The following is a 23,051-nucleotide window of genomic DNA, read 5'->3' as shown; positions in this document are numbered from 1 at the left end:
AAAACTTAAAGAATGTGGTTGCATAAGTGTGCACACCCTCTTACAATTGTGAATGTGACTGTGTTCAGAATGAACCAATCCCAATCAATCTCATGATAAACAACTGAAGTGACTCTGATGAACTCCATATAAAGTTCAGCTCTTCTAGTAGGATTTTCCTGACATTTACTTAGTTACATCTTACAGCAAAAACTCACAAAGCATTAAGGGGATCTCATTGGTAAAATGTATCAGTCATGGAATTACATACATCATGGAACACAGTAAAGACTGTCATCAACAAGTGAATAAAATATGGCCAAACAGTGCCATTACCAAAACAGTGCCATTACTAAATGCCACTGGACCTAATTACCAAATGCCACTGGACATTCCTCCAATACTGGTGATAAGACACGATGAAAACTGGTCAAAGAGGCCAATAGCAACATTAAAGGAGCTGCAGATATGTCTGGTAAGTACATGGTGAACTACATGTGACTGTAACGGGGGGGGGGTGTGTGTGGTGAATAATAAAGTGGAGGTGATTTTAATATTTTATTATATATTATTATTTCACTTATCATTCACAAACACACGGGTTGGACCCACTGTGCAGGATGAAAAATGTATGAACTAGTGTGGTAGTGCTTTTGATACTTTAGTTTCCGCCCTACGCGGGATTCGAACCGGGGACGGCAGATTAGACGCGCTTCCGTCTGCCCACTGCGCTATACGCACAGCGTGAGTGAATGGCAGATAGTTCAGCTTATCAGCCTGTGATTCCTATGTCGCACCTATGAACTAAACCCCTAAACTAAAGTACACACTACCTAAAAATAATGATTAAACTCTCAAAATAAAATAAAATAAAATAAAATAAAGGTTCAGCGTGTGAGTTTTCCTGATAACGCTGATAGCGGATGTGTGCTTGATGCACGGAACAATAAAGCGAGAGAAAGGCGTGGCAGCCCCGAATCACCTCGGCAACGCTGCTCACGTTTGAAACTCGCCCTAGACTCTTTCTCTCTTTCTTTTCTTTCTTTTTACTTCTTTCTTTCACTACTTTTCCCTTTACTGAGTACACTGTTTCTTTCTAACTGTTATAGATATACAGTGTATCACAAAAGTGAGTACACCCCTCACATTTCTGCAGATATTTAAGTATATCTTTTCATGGGACAACACTGACAAAATGACACTTTGACACAATGAAAAGTAGTCTGTGTGCAGCTTATATAACAGTGTAAATTTATTCTTCCCTCAAAATAACTCAATATACAGCCATTAATGTCTAAACCACCGGCAACAAAAGTGAGTACACCCCTTAGTGAAAGTTCCTGAAGTGTCAATATTTTGTGTGGCCACCATTATTTCCCAGAACTGCCTTAACTCTCCTGGGCATGGAGTTTACCAGAGCTTCACAGGTTGCCACTGGAATGCTTTTCCACTCCTCCATGACGACATCCCGGAGCTGGCGGATATTCGAGACTTTGCGCTCCTCCACCTTCCGCTTGAGGATGCCCCAAAGATGTTCTATTGGGTTTAGGTCTGGAGACATGCTTGGCCAGTCCATCACCTTTACCCTCAGCCTCTTCAATAAAGCAGTGGTCGTCTTAGAGGTGTGTTTGGGGTCATTATCATGCTGGAACACTGCCCTGCGACCCAGTTTCCGGAGGGAGGGGATCATGCTCTGCTTCAGTATTTCACAGTACATATTGGAGTTCATGTGTCCCTCAATGAAATGTAACTCCCCAACACCTGCTGCACTCATGCAGCCCCAGACCATGGCATTCCCACCACCATGCTTGACTGTAGGCATGACACACTTATCTTTGTACTCCTCACCTGATTGCCGCCACACATGCTTGAGACCATCTGAACCAAACAAATTAATCTTGGTCTCATCAGACCATAGGACATGGTTCCAGTAATCCATGTCCTTTGTTGACATGTCTTCAGCAAACTGTTTGCGGGCTTTCTTGTGTAGAGACTTCAGAAGAGGCTTCTTTCTGGGGTGACAGCCATGCAGACCAATTTGATGTAGTGTGCGGCGTATGGTCTGAGCACTGACAGGCTGACCCCCCACCTTTTCAATCTCTGCAGCAATGCTGACAGCACTCCTGCGCCTATCTTTCAAAGACAGCAGTTGGATGTGACGCTGAGCACGTGCACTCAGCTTCTTTGGACGACCAACGCTGTTCTGAGTGGACCCTGCTCTTTTAAAACGCTGGATGATCTTGGCCACTGTGCTGCAGCTCAGTTTCAGGGTGTTGGCAATCTTCTTGTAGCCTTGGCCATCTTCATGTAGCGCAACAATTCGTCTTTTAAGATCCTCAGAGAGTTCTTTGCCATGAGGTGCCATGTTGGAACTTTCAGTGACCAGTATGAGAGAGTGTGAGAGCTGTACTACTAAATTGAACACACCTGCTCCCTATGCACACCTGAGACCTAGTAACACTAACAAATCACATGACATTTTGGAGGGAAAATGACAAGCAGTGCTCAATTTGGACATTTAGGGGTGTAGTCTCTTAGGGGTGTACTCACTTTTGTTGCCGGTGGTTTAGACATTAATGGCTGTATATTGAGTTATTTTGAGGGAAGAATAAATTTACACTGTTATATAAGCTGCACACAGACTACTTTTCATTGTGTCAAAGTGTCATTTTGTCAGTGTTGTCCCATGAAAAGATATACTTAAATATCTGCATAAATGTGAGGGGTGTACTCACTTTTGTGATACACTGTACAAACAAAATACCTCTCGGGTAAACCCGATACCGTACCGGCTCTGTCCGTGACAATTCAAAGACTTAGCACCGCACTGTTGGGAACGCGCATTAATATAGCAGCGAACCCAGGTGCTGCAAATCTTCGCTGATGAGTGCGGTGGTCTGTGGGAAATGTAGTTAATTCAAACTACGGCGTGCCGCTGGGCGTTTTCTATTTCCCACAGTAGCGGCAGAAGCCGCTTGTCCCGTTACAGAATCCCCCCTGCTAGGAATGGCTCCCGACGTTCCCATGCCTGCTGCTCGGTTACGGTGGAATTCCCGAATAAGTTCTGGGTCCAGGATATGTTTAGCTGGGACCCATGAGCGCTCTTCCGGGCCGTAACCTTCCCAGTCTACCAGGTATTGTTTGGAGTTCCTGACCTGACGAACATCCAACAGACGTTTAACTGTGTAGGCTGGGGAACCAGCTATCAACCGAGGCGGGGGAGGTTTGGTTTGGGAAGGGGGGTTATAGGGGCTGCAAAGCACCGGCTTGAGGCGTGATACATGGAACGTAGGATTTATTTTCATAGTTCGGGGAAGGGCTAGGGTATATGCTACCGGATTGACCCTTCTTAAAATCTTGAACGGTCCCACGTATCTTTGGCCTAGCTTACGCGACTCCATGGACAAAGGCAAGTCTTTGGCTGACAGCCATACTTGTTGTCCAGGTCGGAACGACGGGCCCAAACGTCTTTTCCGGTTTGCTATAATTGTTCTGGACACAGAGGTGGATCTAAGGGTATTTCTTGCTCTTCGCCAGGCTTGTCTACAACGCCTGACCAGCTGCTGGGCAGAAGGGACTCCGACGTCGGCTTCCTGCTCTGGAAACATGGGTGGTGGGTACCCGAATTGACACTCAAAGGGGGACATGCCAATTGATGAATGCCAGAGTGTGTTATGGGCATACTCTGCCCAGAGCAGGTGTTTTGCCCATGTTGCCTGATTAGTTGAAACCAGACATCGCAAGGTCCTCTCCAAGTCCTGGTTTACCCTTTCAGTCTGGCCATTTGACTGGGGGTGGAATCCAGAGGAAAGACTAACTGAGGCTCCCAAAAGCCGACAGAAAGCCTTCCAGAACTTACTAGCAAACTGGGGTCCCCGATCTGAAACCAGATCACTAGGCAGTCCATGGACTCTAACCACCTTGTCCAGGAGTATTTCGGCGGTCCCTTTGGCCGTGGGGAGCTTGGGTAGGGCGACGAATTTGCTGGACTTTGAAAATCTGTCCACAATTACCAGTATGACAGTATTGCCTTCTGAGGGTGGCAAACCTGTGATAAAATCTAGTGACAGATGTGACCAGGGACGGGACGGGATGGGTAGAGGGTGTAAGAGACCTGTGGGACAAGATCGAGGTTTTTTGTTGCGAGCGCAAGTTTCACAGGCCCCTACATAGGTTCGTACGTCTCTGTCCATGGCTGGCCACCAAAAACGTCGTCGAATGAACTCAAGAGTTCGAGTGGCTCCAGGGTGTCCCGCAAATGGGGAAGTGTGTCCCCAGTGAAGCATCCGTGCTCTGACGGATGTGGGTACATATAATGTCCCTGGAGGACCACCACCAGGATCGGGCTCTTGTTGCTGAGCCTCTTGAATAGCTTCCTCTAGACCCCATCGTAGTGGGGCCACTATTCGAGATCCTGGTATTATAGGCTCGCTGGGAGAAGAGGAAATTGCGGTTTCCCACTGTCTGGAGAGGGAGTCAGGCTTAGTGTTCTTTGACCCTGGCCGGTAGGATAAGACGAAGTCAAATCGGCCAAAGAACAATGCCCACCTAGCCTGGCGCGGGTTGAGACGCTTGGCGTCTTGGATGTACGCCAAGTTCTTGTGATCCGTCCAGACTAGGAACTGATGTTTCGCCCCCTCCAGCCAATGTCTCCATTCCTCAAGGGCGAGCTTGACTGCCAGCAGTTCTTTATTGCCAACATCATAATTTCTCTCAGCCGGGGTCAGTCGGTGAGAGAAATAAGCGCAGGGATGTTGGAGGTTGTCAGGGCCTGCACGTTGGGAAAGAACTGCTCCGACCCCTGCATCAGAGGCATCCACCTCAACGATAAAAGGGACCTCAGGGTCGGGCAGTCTAAGCACTGGGGCTGATACAAGGTGCGTCTTAATAGTCTCAAAAGCTTCCTGGGCCTTGGATGTCCATTGAAACCGACCTGCGTTCTTTTTAGTTAAGTCGGTCAGGGGAGCCGCAACGGAGCTGAAATTGCGTATAAAGCGGCGGAAGAAGTTTGCAAAGCCTATGAAGCGCTGGACCAGCCGTACCGAGGTCGGGCGTGGCCAGTCAGAAATGGCCTTGGTTTTGGCAGGGTCCATTTGCAAACCTCCTCTGGAGACCACAAATCCCAGGAAGGATATACTGTTCATATGGAACTGGGATTTTTCCAGTTTTACAAACAGGTGGTTGTCCAGAAGAAGGTGTAAGACGCGCCGAACATGTGCTACGTGTTCATCTAAGTCTTTACTATATATCAAGATGTCGTCTAGATATACAAAGACGTATTGCCCCAGTGCTTCCCGGAGTACCTCATTTATGAACCGCTGAAAGACGGCGGGTGCATTCATGAGGCCAAAGGGCATCACTTTATATTCATAATGGCCCGATGGGGTGATAAAGGCCGTCTTCCACTCATCCCCTTGTCTTACTCTGATGAGGTTGTAGGCACTGCGTAGGTCCAGTTTTGTAAAAACTGATGCCTGCTGCAGAGACTCAAAGGCAGTGTTCATCAGGGGTAGGGGATAACGATCCTTAATGGTTATGCGGTTCATACCTCGATAGTCTATGCAGGGGCGCAAGGTACCATCCTTTTTATCCACAAAAAAGAAGCCAGCCCCTGCTGGCGAGGTGGAAGGTCGAATGAATCCAAGAGCCAAAGCCTCCTGTATATACTCATCCATCGCCTTTTGTTCAGGTGCCGAGAGTGCGAACAACCTCCCTCTAGGTGGTGTTGATCCCGGAAGGAGGTTGATTGCACAATCAAATGAGCGATGGGGGGGTAGGATTTGGGCCCTGCATTTGCTGAACACCTCTCTGAGGTCATGGTACTCCGGAGGGACCATTGACAAGTTAGTGACTTCATTTGGTGCCTTGGAGGGTGTGGGGGAGGTTACTCCTCCTACTAGGCATGTCCTTTGACAAAGTGGCCCCCATAAGGAGATCGACCTAGTGCACCAATCAATCCTGGGGTTGTGTTGCTGCAACCATGGAAACCCCAGGATGAGGGGTAGATCTGGGGCCTGGGTCAGTAGTAGGGCGATTTCTTCTACATGGCTCCCTAGACGCAGGGTAATGGGATGAGTCTGGCGAGTCACTGCCCCAGATCCCAAAACCCTCCCATCAATGGTGGAAATTTGTTGTGGAACCTCTAAAGGAATGGTAGGCATTCCCAGGGCTCTAGCTAAAGCTACATCAATAAAGTTTCCTGCGGCTCCTGAGTCGACAAAAGCATTCAAACATTTCTGCTGTCTAGCGCCCCATGTAAGCCTTGCCTTCAAAAATACCCCAGAGGTTCGAGGGGTTGCCATATGGTCCGTCACAGGTCCCCCTTCCTGGGACGGACGTTGGCTTTTAAATTTGATTCTGTTTTTGGTCGGTCTCCTGGTCTTGGGCAATAACCCCGGTCCCTAGATGGAACTGGGCCAGGGCCCTGCAGATGGGTATTACCCAACTGCATGGGTTCTTCTGCTGCTTCGACAGGGCTAGCAGTGGGGGGCAGAGCTAACACAGGAAATCTGGAGAAAGCCCCTTCAGTTCTAGGACGCCACTGGGGCTTGAACGATCGGCTGCGGCGTCGTTCTCGGAGGCGGTTGTCCAGACGAATGGCCTGCTCATACATGAGCTCAAGTGACGATGGTGGGTCTCTGGTGGCCATTTCGTCCTTTAGTTCTTCCGACAAGCCCTCCTGGAAGGCCGCAATAAGAGCTTCAGCATTCCACCCACTCTCCGCAGCCAGTGTGCGGAACTCAATAGCGTATTCTGCCACTGAGCGATCTCCCTGCCGAATACGTAGGAGGCGAGAAGCCGACTCTCTTCCCCTAACCGCACTGTCAAAGGTTTGCTTAAATTCATTAATAAATAACTCAAGGGACGCACATAGGTCGGGCCTGTTCTCCCATATCGCAGTGGCCCATGTAAGAGCTCGGCCTGACAGCAGGGCAATGATATGGGCGACTTTGGCTCGCTCGGTGGGGAAGCTTGAGGGCTGGAGCTCAAATGCCAGCGAGCACTGCAACAAAAAACCCCTACACCGGCCTGGGTCCCCATTATAGCGGTCTGGGGCCGGCAGATGGGGTTCGGAGCGGTGTGCACGTGGGGCATCCTCCAGGATAGGAGGAGGTTGGCTGCTGGCTTGTGGAGGGGTGGTCGAAGGGGGGTTAAGATTTATGGCTTCCAATCTATCCATGATCTGCTTCAAAACCTGGGCATGTTGGTGAAGAATGTTGCCCTGGCGCTCCACCACCTCCTTGACCTTGTCCATCTCTGCTGGGTCCATGTTTGGCTAAGTCTTTCTGTAACGGGGGGGGGGTGTGTGTGGTGAATAATAAAGTGGAGGTGATTTTAATATTTTATTATATATTATTATTTCACTTATCATTCACAAACACACGGGTTGGACCCACTGTGCAGGATGAAAAATGTATGAACTAGTGTGGTAGTGCTTTTGATACTTTAGTTTCCGCCCTACGCGGGATTCGAACCGGGGACGGCAGATTAGACGCGCTTCCGTCTGCCCACTGCGCTATACGCACAGCGTGAGTGAATGGCAGATAGTTCAGCTTATCAGCCTGTGATTCCTATGTCGCACCTATGAACTAAACCCCTAAACTAAAGTACACACTACCTAAAAATAATGATTAAACTCTCAAAATAAAATAAAATAAAATAAAATAAAGGTTCAGCGTGTGAGTTTTCCTGATAACGCTGATAGCGGATGTGTGCTTGATGCACGGAACAATAAAGCGAGAGAAAGGCGTGGCAGCCCCGAATCACCTCGGCAACGCTGCTCACGTTTGAAACTCGCCCTAGACTCTTTCTCTCTTTCTTTTCTTTCTTTTTACTTCTTTCTTTCTTTCTTTCTTTTCTTTCACTACTTTTCCCTTTACTGAGTACACTGTTTCTTTCTAACTGTTATAGATATACAAACAAAATACCTCTCGGGTAAACCCGATACCGTACCGGCTCTGTCCGTGACAATTCAAAGACTTAGCACCGCACTGTTGGGAACGCGCATTAATATAGCAGCGAACCCAGGTGCTGCAAATCTTCGCTGATGAGTGCGGTGGTCTGTGGGAAATGTAGTTAATTCAAACTACGGCGTGCCGCTGGGCGTTTTCTATTTCCCACAGTAGCGGCAGAAGCCGCTTGTCCCGTTACAGTGACAACAATCTTCTGTATTCTTCATATGTCTGGGCTATGAAGTAGGGTGGCAAGACAAAAGCTTTTATTACAGAACCAAACCCAGACCTGAACCCAACTGAAAATCTGTGGGGTGATCTGAAGAGGGTTGTGCACAGAATATGTACTCGCAATCTGACAGATTTGAAGCACTTTTGCAACAAAATAGTCAAGTCAAGATGTGCCATGCTAATAGACTCCTACCCAAAAAGACTGAATGCTGTCATAAAATCAAAAGGTGATTCAAGAAGTATTAGTGTAAGGGTGTGCATATTTATGCAATTACATGTTTCTCTGTTTGTACATATTATAGATCACATTAATTTAGAAAAAGTTCCAAAATTATTAATCTTGGTCTCATTTTGTATAATAAAAAAACTTGGCTTTTGTATTTACTGTACTAGTATTATACTACTCACTTTATTAGGAACACATACTTCTTTTAGGTAAAAAACCCAAATCTTTCCCAAAAAAAGCCATAGATTCCACAAAGTGTTGGAAACATAACATTCAGATCATCATGTAATTGCTGCAGATTTGACCGCTGCACATTTAACCTCCCAGTCTTCCATATACTGAAGCTGCTTTACTATATTTTAATCTATATAAAAGGAGGACTATTGAAGTACACAAAACTCAATGATGTCACAAATAACAAGTCACCTCTGGAAGATGAAAATTAGTCAAATGTGCCAGTAACTTATTTTTGACATGAAGGCCTAGCTCGCAATCAGTGCTCTAATTCAACCCAAAGACGTTCAATGTGCTTGAAATGACACATACACTCATACACTCCAAATATGCTTGACCTAACCATATAATTATGGGCAGACCTTATCCCTCCATCCAACACAACATATCACACATATAGAGACACAAACAGATTTTGGCAGTCACTAAAAGAGCAATGTACTTTGGCCCTAGGGTGCCCTGCAATATCTGTAGTCAGCATTTCAGGCTTGTCACTTTCTCTCAAAATCCACAAACCTTAAACCACAATCAAAACTACTATCTAAAATCCTACATCAACAGGGTCTTACTAGACTCTTGTTTTGGGACTTGTCCAGAATGTTTTGTAAGCCATGCTCAGGGGCACATACTGTATGTACTCATGGTACCTTTTCCGACCAGACATTGTTTATCTTTGCTTTCCACTCACATTCAGCTGAGTGCACTGCTCTGGCATTCAAATAACAAGTCTATACATCAGCTCTCAGAGTGGAGCCTGAAATTAACCATTCACTTCTTTTAAAAGTTATATCAAATTATCAAGTTTAAAAACAAATATTAACCTTATTTTCTAGACTTGAGTGAATGTTTTCTGCTGGTTATTTTAATTATTCCACTTTAAGATTAAGCACATGGAGTATATAATTCCTAATTGTGTCCAGTTTATTGACTATAACTTCCTACACCCCTGTGGATCACCACTCTGACCAAGAAAAGCCCCAACTGTCATGCTTCTTCTGTTATAAGCATAGTACACCATTCCTACACTATATTACATAGGGAAAGCTAAGCAGTTCGGTCTGTGAATTATCATCTCTCATACGCGCTTTAACAAGCCAACAAAGGCCGCAGTTGTAGCAGCAATGAGGGACCCATTTGACCTCCCTCCCTCAGGCAAAGCCAATTCAAACTCGAAATTTAGCCATTTTAACAGTGGGTTAAAATTCTTATTTACACAAGAAAAACTGGACCAATAACATTTTTATGTATCAAGGGCTTAAATTTAACTAAAGTAATCAACAAAAATCATTAAAAAATTATTCAGTTTAAATTACTGGTCAAGATAAAGCAGCTTCTGGGATGGCTGGTAGGATGGACAGTGAGACAGACAGAGTTCCAGTCTTATCAATGCCACTGGCCTGGCTGGGCTTTGGTTACATTCATGACAGGGTTACACAAGATTCACAAGTTTACAAGTTTAATGTCAAACACAGTCATGGACAATTTTGTATCCCCAATTCACCTCACTTGCATGTGTTTGGACTGTGGGAGGAAACCGGAGCTCCCGGAGGAAACCCACACGGACACAGGGAAATCCTGCAAACTCCACACAGAAAGAACCAGGGCCGCTCCACCTGGTAATCGAACCCAGGACTTTCTTGCTGTGAGGCGACAGTGCGACCCACTGACCAGTGTCTACCTACTAGACACAATTGGACATGTCTTATACAGTGAAATAATGTGCTTCTCCATACACAGTATAGGCTCTCTGTAAGAATCTGCCATCAGCTTCACTCATGTCAAAGAACAGTGTCATGCTAGCTGCAGGGGACACATAATAGAATTAGATATATCCAAATTGGGATATAAAGTAAAGTCTGTAATGCCATGTAATAAAAAGTGCTAGTATATTGGAGTTATCAAAATCTTCCTCTTCCTGTAATTGTTAATGGTAGCAGTGGCACAAATGTTTACATTTGTTGGATGTCAATCCAAAGGAGAAGATATTACCACCCTTTACTTAATAATAAAAAGCTGTGCTTGACAGAGCAGACAGCAATCCACTAAGCGCTGCTTGTTGAAAGTTAAACATGGTCACAACTAATTACACTGACGTGTCTGTCTGCCTCAATGTTAATATGCATTTTACACATTACAACCTTGCTTTCCTCTACTCACTCTCTCAATAAACCTCTACGGAGGGGCAGAGTTCACCCTAATTGGTTCCAAAGCTCATCCTAATAACACAACACATTTTTAACTGCACCAGCCATGTTAATTTTCCTCTTGATTGTAAATACAGTTTTGGAAAAAAAGTGAAATGGTAACATAAGGCTAGGTAGGCAATTAATGCGATTAGGAAGTTCCTCATTAGCATTTTGACACCAGTAGAATAAATAGATGGATTTAATTTGAAAAAAAGAAAAACAGTTATTTTGCTCAACAACAGTGAGCCTTGATCAGATATTTCACCCAACTCAGGAGACTCTATTACATTTCTCTTAGGGGAATATAAATCGGTTAGGCATAATTTTACAAGATATCAAGAAAACTCAAACACACATACACACACACACACACACACACAAAATGCAATATACAGAATTTTGATTATTAACTACGAGCTTGACCTTTATTTATGATGGCAACTTCTTTTAGAAGGTAAGAGAACATGAGACATTCCCATTAGGATTAGGTCCCTTTATAATCTTCTTTTATGTAGCCAGTGATATTTTGTGACTGCCAGAAAGATAGAATTTGGTCCATTTTATATAAATAACATATAAGTAATAAGAATATTCTGTGCCACATTGCCACAGAAACAAAATCTGTAATCAAGGTTAATGCAGAATTTGAAAAACACAAACACAAAAACCTAAAGACAGAATGTACATTCTTGGTCCCAATGCGTGAAATTTGAGAGATTTTTACCGTTTAAATAACCAGCACAGAACAATAAAACTACTGACACATTATACGTTGCACATTCTGCATATTTATCTGAACACTTGTTTTTTATTTACGGATATTTGGTACACCTTTTATCCTCAGCATTAATAAACACTTTCTTACAGTCCTCTAGCTCTTGCATTGGTACTTTTTCTAAAGCCCATCTGCTGCTTCATTATTTGCCCTCTTTTATAGTCGCATCATCACACACCATAAAAGCTCAACCTGCTGAACCCCATAAACACCACTAACAGTGGCCTAACTGTAAAACACACTCGTAACGTAGGTATGTAGCCCTCCTCTAGGTTTAACGTTTGTAACGAGCTGGGCAGGGACCAGAGCCCAGTTTTGATTAACTAAGAGATATCATAGGGGAAAATGGGAAGCGGCAGGTCTGCCACATTAACTCTCTGTATAGTTAGATGCCATCAGTTCCATTTGAAGTCATCCAGATAAGATGAGCTAACACTGTGTTTAGAGTAAAAAATATTCATAGCAGTCTACGCAGTATCTCCGTTAAGCTGAATGTTAACATAATTATACACTAAAAACATGACCTGTAGTTAATGTGCATGTCAAAAAAATGTATTTAAGTTTTCCATCCACCTCTTCTCTACAATTGTGAAAAATATGCATTAAAACATACACAAAAAGCCAGAAATTCTCTTAGTTTACCACAAGAAAATAACCAACTGCTAGAAGAATGGAAGTGAGTACCAGTGAGTGTGTCTGCCTGCTTTTACTGAAATGTTATGCATGATATTGTGCAGTGTTTATAGCAGTGTGCACATGCTACCTATATGGAAGATAACAAATCTCTATGGAAGTCAATATTTAGGCTTATTCAATAATCAATTAAACTTTATAAAGGGTTTTTATTTTATTTTATTTAATTATTGGTATCTGCTGTTTGACTTTTTCACAGCAAGCTAGTGTGCCTCATGAGAACCATTTATTAACCATATAATATGTTTACCTCTTATGGCTTGGTGACTCCTACCAACACTTGGTAGGACTATTGCCAACTTACACTCACCAAGCACCTTATTAGATACACCTATCTGGCACGAATGTCCTTTGATATTTTGATATTTGATATTAGAAGCTACACTACCATACAGATGAATTTTGTGGAAATACAGTTACTGACAGTAGCCTATCTGTTGCTCTGTACACTTTGTGACCCCCCCCCCCAAGTAATTTAACAATCTACCAATTAATCAAATGTCTGTTCTGCCTTTTGTTAGATCTACTTTTTTTTTTTTTTTCCTTTTTCTCCCCCTTTAGCACATCCAATCGTTCAATTTGCATCGTGCTTCCTCTCTGTCTATGCCGAACCCTGCCCTGACCGAGGAGATCGAAGCTAACCCATATCCCCTCCGAAACATGGGCAGCAGCCGGATGCATTTTTGCCACCCGCACATTGATGAGTTTGGCGCCACCTAGCGTTGCATGCGGAGAGACACACCCTAAGGGCACTTTTCCTCCTCTCTGTGTAGGCGCCTCTAATCAGACGGCAGAGGTCGTAATCGCATTCTGACAGAGAGGGACCCACATCCGGTTCTTTGTCCCACCCCCCAACTGAGCAACCGGCCAATCGTTGCTCATACAGCCGCCCAGCCTCGAACCAGGGAGGCAGAGCTGGATTCGATACAAGGTACTCAGAATCCAGCTTGGTTGCAGCGTGTCTTTTTTACCGCTGCGCCACCTGAGCATTAACATGTTGTAATTGTGGAATGGAAGCCGGTTTTAAGCGCAGGAGGTAGGAGTTGTTCACAAGAACAAATTCATAAGAGCTTAAGTGTTTTATATGTGCCAAATTACCATGCAGCTTAGGTAAATGTCTGTTTGCCCATCATTTTTCCAATTTCGGAGCACAGAAAGAAAAAGTCAAAATGCATAGATGCAACACAAACATCAAAAACTATAAGGACTAAAAGACAAAAGCAACAGTTACATTTTTCATGCTATTAAACATTAAAATTGGTCACAATAACCGGATAGTATTAGAATAATTACCAACTTTTACTGACTACTTCTTGGCAGGTTTATTTTAAAGTGGGCTCTAGTTTATTAAACCAAATGCTAATAACCAGTATATAATTAATTTTTCATTATCCTATAAAATGCATACATTTGGTCCAGAAGACTTCAAACATCACATACACATCTTAACACATTCAAACCTTCATTTTATCATTCTGATGATTAGTTTCCTTCATCATGTCCTTGACTATTTATAATATTGCTGAACAATAAATGTATGTATCCAGCCCAAAAGATCCACTCAGATATTACCACTCATTACTCATGCTACGATGTCACAGTGATAAGAGAATCAAATCAGATTCCACATGTCTTAATCAGAAAACGAGAATCTTAGCTTCATCAGCTCTCCTTTTAACACTGTTATCTCTTCATTGTTCATACTGACAGCCTGAGTGCCTTTATTTCCAGTAGAAATGTTAGAAATTATTTAAAAAGATCATTTTAAAATTTAAAGATTACAGCATCTAGAACATTTCCATTTGTATATTGACCTCTACATTATAAAAATTAAGAAGCCAGTAGCACCTGTTTGGTACCTGCATTACACTACACACACATCAGTGTAGTCTAACATATACTCAGTGACAGCTATTAAAATACGACTTGGTTTTAAGCTGTCAGAACTGAAGAATTATCCTGCATCAAGAATGGTCTTTGTTCAATTAGGTATTTCAGGCACTTTAAAGTGCTTTAGATTCCCCTGTAATCTATTGACATCCTGTAATTAATCAACTAATTCACGGTCTCGGGACGGCTGTAATTACAGCACTGGTAATAGCTTATTCTTTCCGCTCCAGCTCCTACATTTCATTTGTTTATTTTCCCACAGTCATAAATCTAAGAGAGCGTCAGGAGTGCCACAATATTAGTGCAATAATCAGAGTTAATTATCAGACGGCCGTTGCACCCGCCTTCCCCTAATAACACGGGCTTTCAGAGAGATCTGCCTAGACTGGAAAGGCACGAGCTCACTTCATCAAAGTAGCTTCAGTGGGCCCAGGATTAATCACTGATTAGTCAATGCAAAGAAATCAAAACCCATTCAATTTTTATATACAGTACAGTGCCATGATGAAGTATTTGCCCCTTCCTTAGTCTATTTTTTTGCATGTCACACCTAATTGTTTTAGATTCTTAAACAAAATAAGATATGAAATCCATATTTTTATTATATTTGTCTCCAACCATAATCAGAGTGACTCGCTAATGAAACTTGCCATTGCAAGTCTTGACTCTCTCTACTTAGTGAGGTACATGAGGACACTTTAAACAGTTTTTCAAATAATTTTATTATTCACTAAAGAAAAATGGTTATGCAACACCTATGTCACCCATGTGAAAAAGTATTTGCCCCTCCTTGTGTCACCTTAAGCAGCAACAGCTGCAATCCATCTGCAATCAAACGCTTCATGTCGCTGAGGAGGAATTTTGGCCCACTCTTTTTTTGAAGAATTACTTGGGTCACACTGGAGGGCTTTCAGGAACTAATTAAGAGATCTCAATGGAGTTTCTTTTTACCATTTCTTTTAAGCCATTCGGAGACTAGACTTGTTTATGTCATTTGGTGTGTTAGCTTGCCTTTGAGGTTAAGATCATGGACTAATGAGAGCTTGATTCTGGTGGTTGGTAGAGCTTTTTTTTTTTTTTTTTTTTAATAGCACTTTCGTGAGGCCCCTACACAATCATACTACCACCCAGTTTGTGTTTTTTGTCTTGCATCTCCCCATGTACCAAATTTTGCCCAGTCTCGCAATAATAGTGGAATAATTCAATCTGAGGTGAACAATGTGAGGAATGCACTCTTACAAAAAATGTTGGTAGGCCATACACTTTTGTAAAGATTCAGAACGGACCCATATTTAAAGACAGAGTATCTCAGTGTGGTTCATTGTGGTCTTAATTCAACAAAGACATGACTTTGTAACCTTGTCAAAACTAATATTAAAAAATATTTTCCCTTTTATCACTGAATAATATGCTGCTTAAAAATGTTCAGCCTACTTTGCTAAAAAGGTTCTATTAAGGAATTTTAGAATTTTAACTGGCTGGCAGGCATCAGATCTACTTAAGACTAGATGTCTAGTCTAATTAAACCCAGCTATTAATTACATTTGGTTATTTGGCTTTTTTAACAGTGACAATTAAATTAAGTTCAAAAGATCAAGAGTAGAGTGTGACAAATTTTCAAAAATATAAAAAAAATTGTAAGGAGGCAATTTTTATAGCACTGTATAAATAGCCTACTGAATTTATTTATAATAAAATAATTTTATTGAATTACCAATATTAGATTACATTGGATTATAAAGAGATATTTTGCTGAAATTGTTTATGAAAAAATGAAATCCATCAGTCCGGCACCTTTCACAGTGGGTGGGTGGTAGTGATTGGTGTGATCCCAAATCTGCAATCATTAATCCAAAGTCTTTAATTTTTTTAAATTGATTTATCTGTGTTTTTTTGTTGAAGAAAACAAAAAATTATACAACACTGAGTGATTCAAGAACAAGTGTTAGAAAGCCATGTAAATATGTGGAGTACTAAGTAATTTGGTCCATTCTACAATCATCTATCAACATTATAAAACAAATATTTAAATGTATAGACAAACAGAATAAAATATTTCACAATACAAAATCACAACCAGTTTAAACCTAAATGTGCAGACTTACCCACTCCTCTAGTATCAGACTCACTGCCTTATTACCACGGGTTTTGTTCCGGCAGGCTATTATTACATGGGCTCCGTGAAGAGCAAAGGATCGTGCTGTCTCAAAACCTGCACAGTCAGAAAGAGTAAGACAGAGAGAGAAAAAGAAAATGGCACGATTAAGTTCTCTTGTTCTGATAATATGACAAATATAATGTAGCTCAAAGATTAACCAGCTTCACTTTATCCATTACAGCCATGGGCTTTTTCGGACAGACGCTCAATCAGCCCCTTTGATGAAAATGATTCAAGTAGTATAGCAGTAGCCTTAAAGTTTAAAATGCGACCATGGGCACTTTCCAGGAGAAACCACCACTATAAAAAGGTACCGTTAATAATTACACATAGGGATTATAACCACATTTAAAATAATATACAAGAAAGAAGGAGTTTTGACATATACAATTTCTTATAGAGGGAACAAAGCACCAAGACCATATACAGTGTATCACAAAAGTGAGTACACCCCTCACATTTCTGCAAATATTTCATTATATCTTTTCATGGGTCAACACTATAGACATGAAACTTGGATCTAACTTAGAGTAGTCAGTGTACAACTTGTATAGCAGTGTAGATTTACTGTCTTCTGAAAATAACTCAACACACAGCCATTAATGTCTAAATGGCTGGCAACATAAGTGAGTACACCCCACAGTGAACATGTCCAAATTGTGCCCAAAGTGTCAATATTTTGTGTGACCACCATTATTATCCAGCACTGCCTTAACCCTCCTGGGCATGGAATTCACCAGAGCTGCACAGGTTGCTACTGGAATCCTCTTCCACTCCTCCATGATGACATCACGGAGCTGGTGGATGTTAGACACCTTGAACTCCTCCACCTTCCACTTGAGGATGCGCCACAGGTGCTCAATTGGGTTTAGTCCATCACCTTTACCTTCAGCTTCCTCAGCAAGGCAGTTGTCATCTTGGAGGTTGTGTTTGGGGTCGTTATCCTGTTGGAAAACTGCCATGAGGCCCAGTTTTCGAAGGGAGGGGATCATGCTCTGTTTCAGAATGTCACAGTACATGTTGGAATTCATGTTTCCCTCAATGAACTGCAGCTCCCCAGTGCCAGCAACACTCATGCAGCCCAAGACCATGATGCTACCACCACCATGCTTGACTGTAGGCAAGATACAGTTGTCTTGGTACTTCTCACCAGGGCGCCGCCACACATGCTGGACACCATCTGAGCCTAACAGGTTTATCTTGGTCTCGTCAGACCACAGGGCATTCCAGTAATCCATGTTCTTGGACTGCTTGTCTTCAGCAAACTGTTTGCGGGCTTTCTTGTGCGTCAGCTTCCTTCTGGGATGATGACCATGCAGACCGATTTGATGCAGTGTGCGGTGTATGGTCTTAGCACTGACAGGCTGACCTCCCACGTCTTCAACCTCTGCAGCAATGCTGGCAGCACTCATGTGTCTATTTTTTAAAGCCAACCTCTGGATATGACACCGAACACGTGGACTCAACTTCTTTGGTCGACCCTGGCGAAGCCTGTTCCGGGTGGAACCTGTCCTGGAAAACCGCTGTATGACCTTGGCCACCATGCTGTAGCTCAGTTTCAGGCTGTTAGCAATCTTCTTATAGCCCAGGCCATCTTTGTGTAGAGCAACAATTCTATTTCTCACATCCTCAGAGAGTTCTTTGCCATGAGGTGCCATGTTGAATATCCAGTGGCCAGTATGAGAGAATTGTACCCAAAACACCAAATTTAACAGCCCTGCTCCCCATTTACACCTGGGACCTTGACACATGACACCAGGGAGGGACAACGACACATTTGGGCACAATTTGGACATGTTCACTGTGGGGTGTACTCACTTATGTTGCCAGCCATTTAGACATTAATGGCTGTGTGTTGAGTTATTTTCAGAAGACAGTAAATCTACACTGCTATACAAGCTGTACACTGACTACTCTAAGTTATATCCAAGTTTCATGTCTATAGTGTTGTCCCATGAAAAGATATAATGAAATATTTGCAGAAATGTGAGGGGTGTACTCACTTTTGTGATACACTGTAACTTAACAAAGACTAACTTCTTTGCTTAACTGATGACACTGACCTACTTAAAAGAAAATCATTTTTAATCTCACCACAGAGTGTTTAAAGGCTGGAGGATTATAATGGCAGTGAATATGAGATATAAAAATACACTAAATGGCCAAAAGTATGTAAACACCACCCCTATTAGCCACACATACTTCTAACTGCTGTATGTTTATTTATTTATTAGGACTTTAACGTCATGTTTTAAACACTTACATTACATTACATTAGTGACAGGACAGGTAGTTACTCGTTAAAAAGATTCATTAGTTTAATAACAGTTAACAGTTATGGACAATTTTGTATCTCCAGTTCACTGTGGGAGGACTGTGGGAGGAAACCAGAGCTCCCGGAGGAAAGCCGCACAGGGAGAACATGCAAACTCCACACAGAAAGAATCACCTGGGGATCAAACCCAGGAGGACCTTATTGCTGGGAGGCGACAGTGCTACCCACCGAGCCTCCATGCCACTAACAGCTGTGAAAATCAACAATAATAAATAATATGCTCCCAACTTTGGGGAAACAGTTTGGGGAAGGTCCTTTCCTGTTTCAGCATTACTGTGCCCCTGTACAAAGTGAAACTTAGAAAGACACAATGTGTGGAGGGCTCCCACGACATGCACTAATCCATGATCTTAACTACTTTTAAGTCCAACAACATCATTATAAGGTGTTTTGGTAATATAGTGTAAATTAGGCTAAGCAATATAGAGTAAAATATTGGCACTCTGGGTAAATATGCGATAATTTTTGCATCCTTTGGGAATAATTACCATAATCCCACTAAAATATTAAAGAAATCACAGCTTTAACAGGGCATTGGTATTTAAACGGTTAAGGTACTAGAGTATGGATGGAAAGGTCACCAGTTCAAGCCCCATCACTGCCAAGTTGCCATTGTTAGGCCTCTGAGCAAGGTCCTAATGCACTATAGTCTGTCCTAATTGTAAATTACTTTGTATTAACACTTAGTACTCTACAAAACCTTGCTTTGCCAGCATAACAGCATTGAGTCTTCTCCTGTAATGCTTCATAAGACTAAGGATGCAGAGAAAGGAATTTAAGAGTACTTCTTCATAGAAAATCTCCTCAGATTCTCCATAAAAATGTCCTGTTTGGACCAGGGTGAGTATTTTGTCTACCCATACATTCAAGCAGTCTAAATGTCTAAATGGGTCATTCAGCAATGTTTAAATTTTACAGAACTAATTAAAAGAGTAAGATAAAAATAACATTAAATCAGCCACTCCAAAACAGCACAAAAATGTACGTGTAAGAGCAGTTTTGGGCTATTGTTTGTGCTGTTTTGCTGACCTGCTGTTTTACATTGTCCCTTTGATTACACAAAAGTGTGTTTTAAGTTTCTCTAAAGCTAGCATCAGCAGTTACAAAGGTGGAACGGGTGTCAGATTAAGAGGTATGAGGGGCTAAAAATGAACACGCCAAGCCAGTCCTCAAGTTGGAGATGCTGGCCAACAATTGAAAAGAAAGAGCGTTAATAATTAGGTTTAAGAGAAGGTCGTAGAATAGAAAAGTACCCTTATACAGGACACACATGACATCTGCTTGCCCTGCTTCCTAAGACTGTGAAATAACCCCTGACCATGTTAGTACTAAAACATATTACACTGCCATGCCCCAGAAAAGAGCTGACAGGTCAACACAGCTCAAAGAGGAAAACGTTACTCAATTATTCTTTCTCTCCCACCTCTCTTTCTATAAAGCCTGAAGAAGGCATCTCTGGAAATGACACCTGACAACTGCAATCGATTTTGAATGACATGTCATAAAATCCTCTAAAGTTTTTTGAGAGTTTAAACGTGACTTGGTTTAGGCATGTCCAAAGTCCAACATGGTCCAGGGTCCAGTCTCTTATTTAGAATATGATTAGTGACCCTCAACACTTTTTGTTTCTTCTTGCCTATATGTGGCATCACTGCTGTAACCTAGAATTCTGTAACCTACTGGCCACATTTTGGAAACACTATACCATACACGAGTAGGAAATCATGTTCATGGAACCAGTTTTAGATGACTTGTGTTTTGTGACAAATGACTGTTGACCATGCCATGGTGTTAACAGTTAAATGTTGTATAAACAAAGCTATCTATAATGTGGTTTTAGGCTTAATATTGTTTGTCTTTAGATTTTCATATAAATTAGACAGTAAAAATAAAAATGCAGGTATAATTACAACTAGTTTTAGTGACTGTAAAATGTTTCAGCAGTTTTGTTATACCACTTCTATTGTTTAAAGTGTTTAAGTTTTCACAGTCTTTAACCAAACAACCAGTTTAAACAAACACCTAAAGGTCTTTGGTAGGGCTGTGCCCACCGGATATGGCAGTGGTAGCTCAGTGGTCAAGGTACTGGACTAGTAACCTCAAGCCTTCTGTAAAAATTGCAGTAGTGCAGTTCATTTATGAATAAAGAGAGTAAACACAAAGTGAAGCAGCAAAACATTAAAAAGATAATTTGACAGATGTAAAAAGCTGTTTATAACAATACAAAGGATTTCTAATGTTCTACATTTTTTAAAATATTGTTTATCCTTTGTTGTAAGAGACAATATTAATACAATTAAAGGAATGTTGTACAGTTGTTTTTAAATTCAAACCCGGATCTCAGCGGTGGTGAGCTAGTGTCATATCCACTGGCTGGGCGTATGCACAGACATAATTGATTCTTCATATGATTCAATGATTCCAGACCCAACACAACTCTAACCAAGATAAAGCCAATTAATTGAACATCTTACCCATTACTAAAAATTATTATTATCTTACCCATTATTAATTATTAATACTTGGAATATAATTTTAATTAAAGAAAACAGATAGATTTATAGATTTATAATCTAGGAAAAGATGAATGTCGGATAGAGACTATTCTGAAGTTCTCGCTTCAGAATCACAAGCAAAAAAAAAAGAAGATACGAAATGAAAGTACAAAATGAATCATGCATTTATAGTCTTGATGAATATAAAAAATAAAAATAATAATTTTGCTTTGTCCACAAGTAACCCCCCCCTTCCCCAACACACACACACACACACACACACACACAGCAATACTGGCAGTCTGGTAAAACCTTACGCATTTCTGTCTGATGATGAGGCACCAAGATTCCAAGTGACAGCAAGTCTGAGTGATAGATGGATTAAAATAAACTGTAATTAGATTACGTCTTAATCAAATTTTCATTAAAAAGCAAACTAAAAGCCTTAATTGTGAGGCGAGTGCTAAAGAGTAATATCCATTAAAAGTCAAAATTGAAGACAGATAAGAGCTCCCCTCTGACAAGTGAAGCATGGAATTAAATTATATGACACCTTATTAGGAGAAATGAAGGGAGCACAGTGCATCTCCACTATGAGATTCATCTCTATTCTGGAAAATAGAAACCTAAATAAAACAGAAAATACACTTCCCTTATTAGAAAATGTATTACTTATGTAAAAAAGAAAAACACACTGGGTTCCAAGCAAATTAAGAAATGCAATTTAATCTATAATTAGGTCTGTAATTTATTACACAATCACCTAGTCTCAAGCATTTGATTTCAGTTGTTTAATTTTATAATCATTTATTGTTTCAGGTCCTCCAAACACTGAATTGCTATACATGTAACCAAGGTTTTTGAACTACGAGGTAATTGTAATCTTGGTGTGTTGTGTAAGAGTAATATTTAGAGAAGATGAAACTGTCACTATTGTTACTTTTGACATGGTACATTTTAGCTAAACAGGATTCTTTATAGTTCAGTAGTCCTTTTTGTATTTTAACATGTATGTATGTAATTATATTAAATATCATTGTTAATAAAAACATTACAAAAAATATGTGCTGTTAAGTAGTTTACTTTTACACTACTAGTTCAGTAAAAAGATTGTTACAAAGTGGCATCAAGACAACATAAAAAACATTGAATTGAATCATTAATCACAATTATTAGATGACAAATATTCTTCAGTTAAAATGTCATGATCATGGAAGCCCAAACAACAAGTAAATTAATAGAAGTACATAGTCTGTTAAAAAAAAGCAGGAAAAAATTATGTTGACCCTGTTCTTATTGTCACCTTGAAACAAGCGTGTTGGCTGTTGCGTGTGAAACATGAGTTAATCGACACTGATGTTTTTCATAATGGGAAACAAATTAAAGCATGTTTAACAAGAGCAGCGACCTGGTGGGTGTTTATTTATAGAAAATAGAGAGGCCCTGACATTCATTTGGAAATAACTACTCCAGTTGTCGGGCTGAGAAAAAAAATGTGGTGCGCCCCTCCCACCTTCACCATCGCCACCACCACCACCTATCTCACACTGAGGAACAGACAGAGCAGACTAGGCTCTTGATGGTTAAAAAAAAATTAAGCCCACAAAGTGCTGTCTGTTAGTTTCTTATACCTGCCCAAGCAATACACATGGTCAGAGATCACTCATTTCTTGGTACAGATTTTATCCGTTATATCAAGACTGATTAACCGAATAAGTGATAATGATATGTTATTAGGCATCTACAGGGGTTGGACAATGAAACTGAAACACCTGTCATTTTAGTGTGGGAGGTTTCATGGCTAAATTGGACCAGTCTGGTGGCCAATCTTCATTAATTGCACATTGCACCAGTAAGAGCAGAGTGTGAAGGTTCAATTAGCAGGGTAAGAGCACAG

At 41.4% G+C, this 23,051-nt stretch overlaps 1 protein-coding gene across 6 annotated transcripts in view; it reads right to left on the bottom strand.

Moving 5' to 3' along the window:
* wwox (WW domain containing oxidoreductase) overlaps positions 1-23,051 on the bottom strand; it is a 354,592-nt gene that overhangs the window by 308,697 nt on the left and 22,844 nt on the right. For all 6 annotated transcript variants that reach the window (XM_062992800.1, XM_062992777.1, XM_062992792.1 and 3 more), the window contains exon 5: positions 16,272-16,378. In XM_062992800.1, the coding sequence (XP_062848870.1) occupies positions 16,272-16,378 (107 nt within the window). The remainder of the gene's footprint in view (positions 1-16,271; positions 16,379-23,051) is intronic.

This window comes from Trichomycterus rosablanca, chromosome 1, assembly GCF_030014385.1.
Source record: "Trichomycterus rosablanca isolate fTriRos1 chromosome 1, fTriRos1.hap1, whole genome shotgun sequence".
In the NCBI taxonomy this organism is placed as follows: Eukaryota; Metazoa; Chordata; class Actinopteri; order Siluriformes; family Trichomycteridae; genus Trichomycterus; species Trichomycterus rosablanca.
Note: the sequence above shows the minus strand (reverse complement) of the source record. Positions and strands in the feature narration are given on the sequence as shown.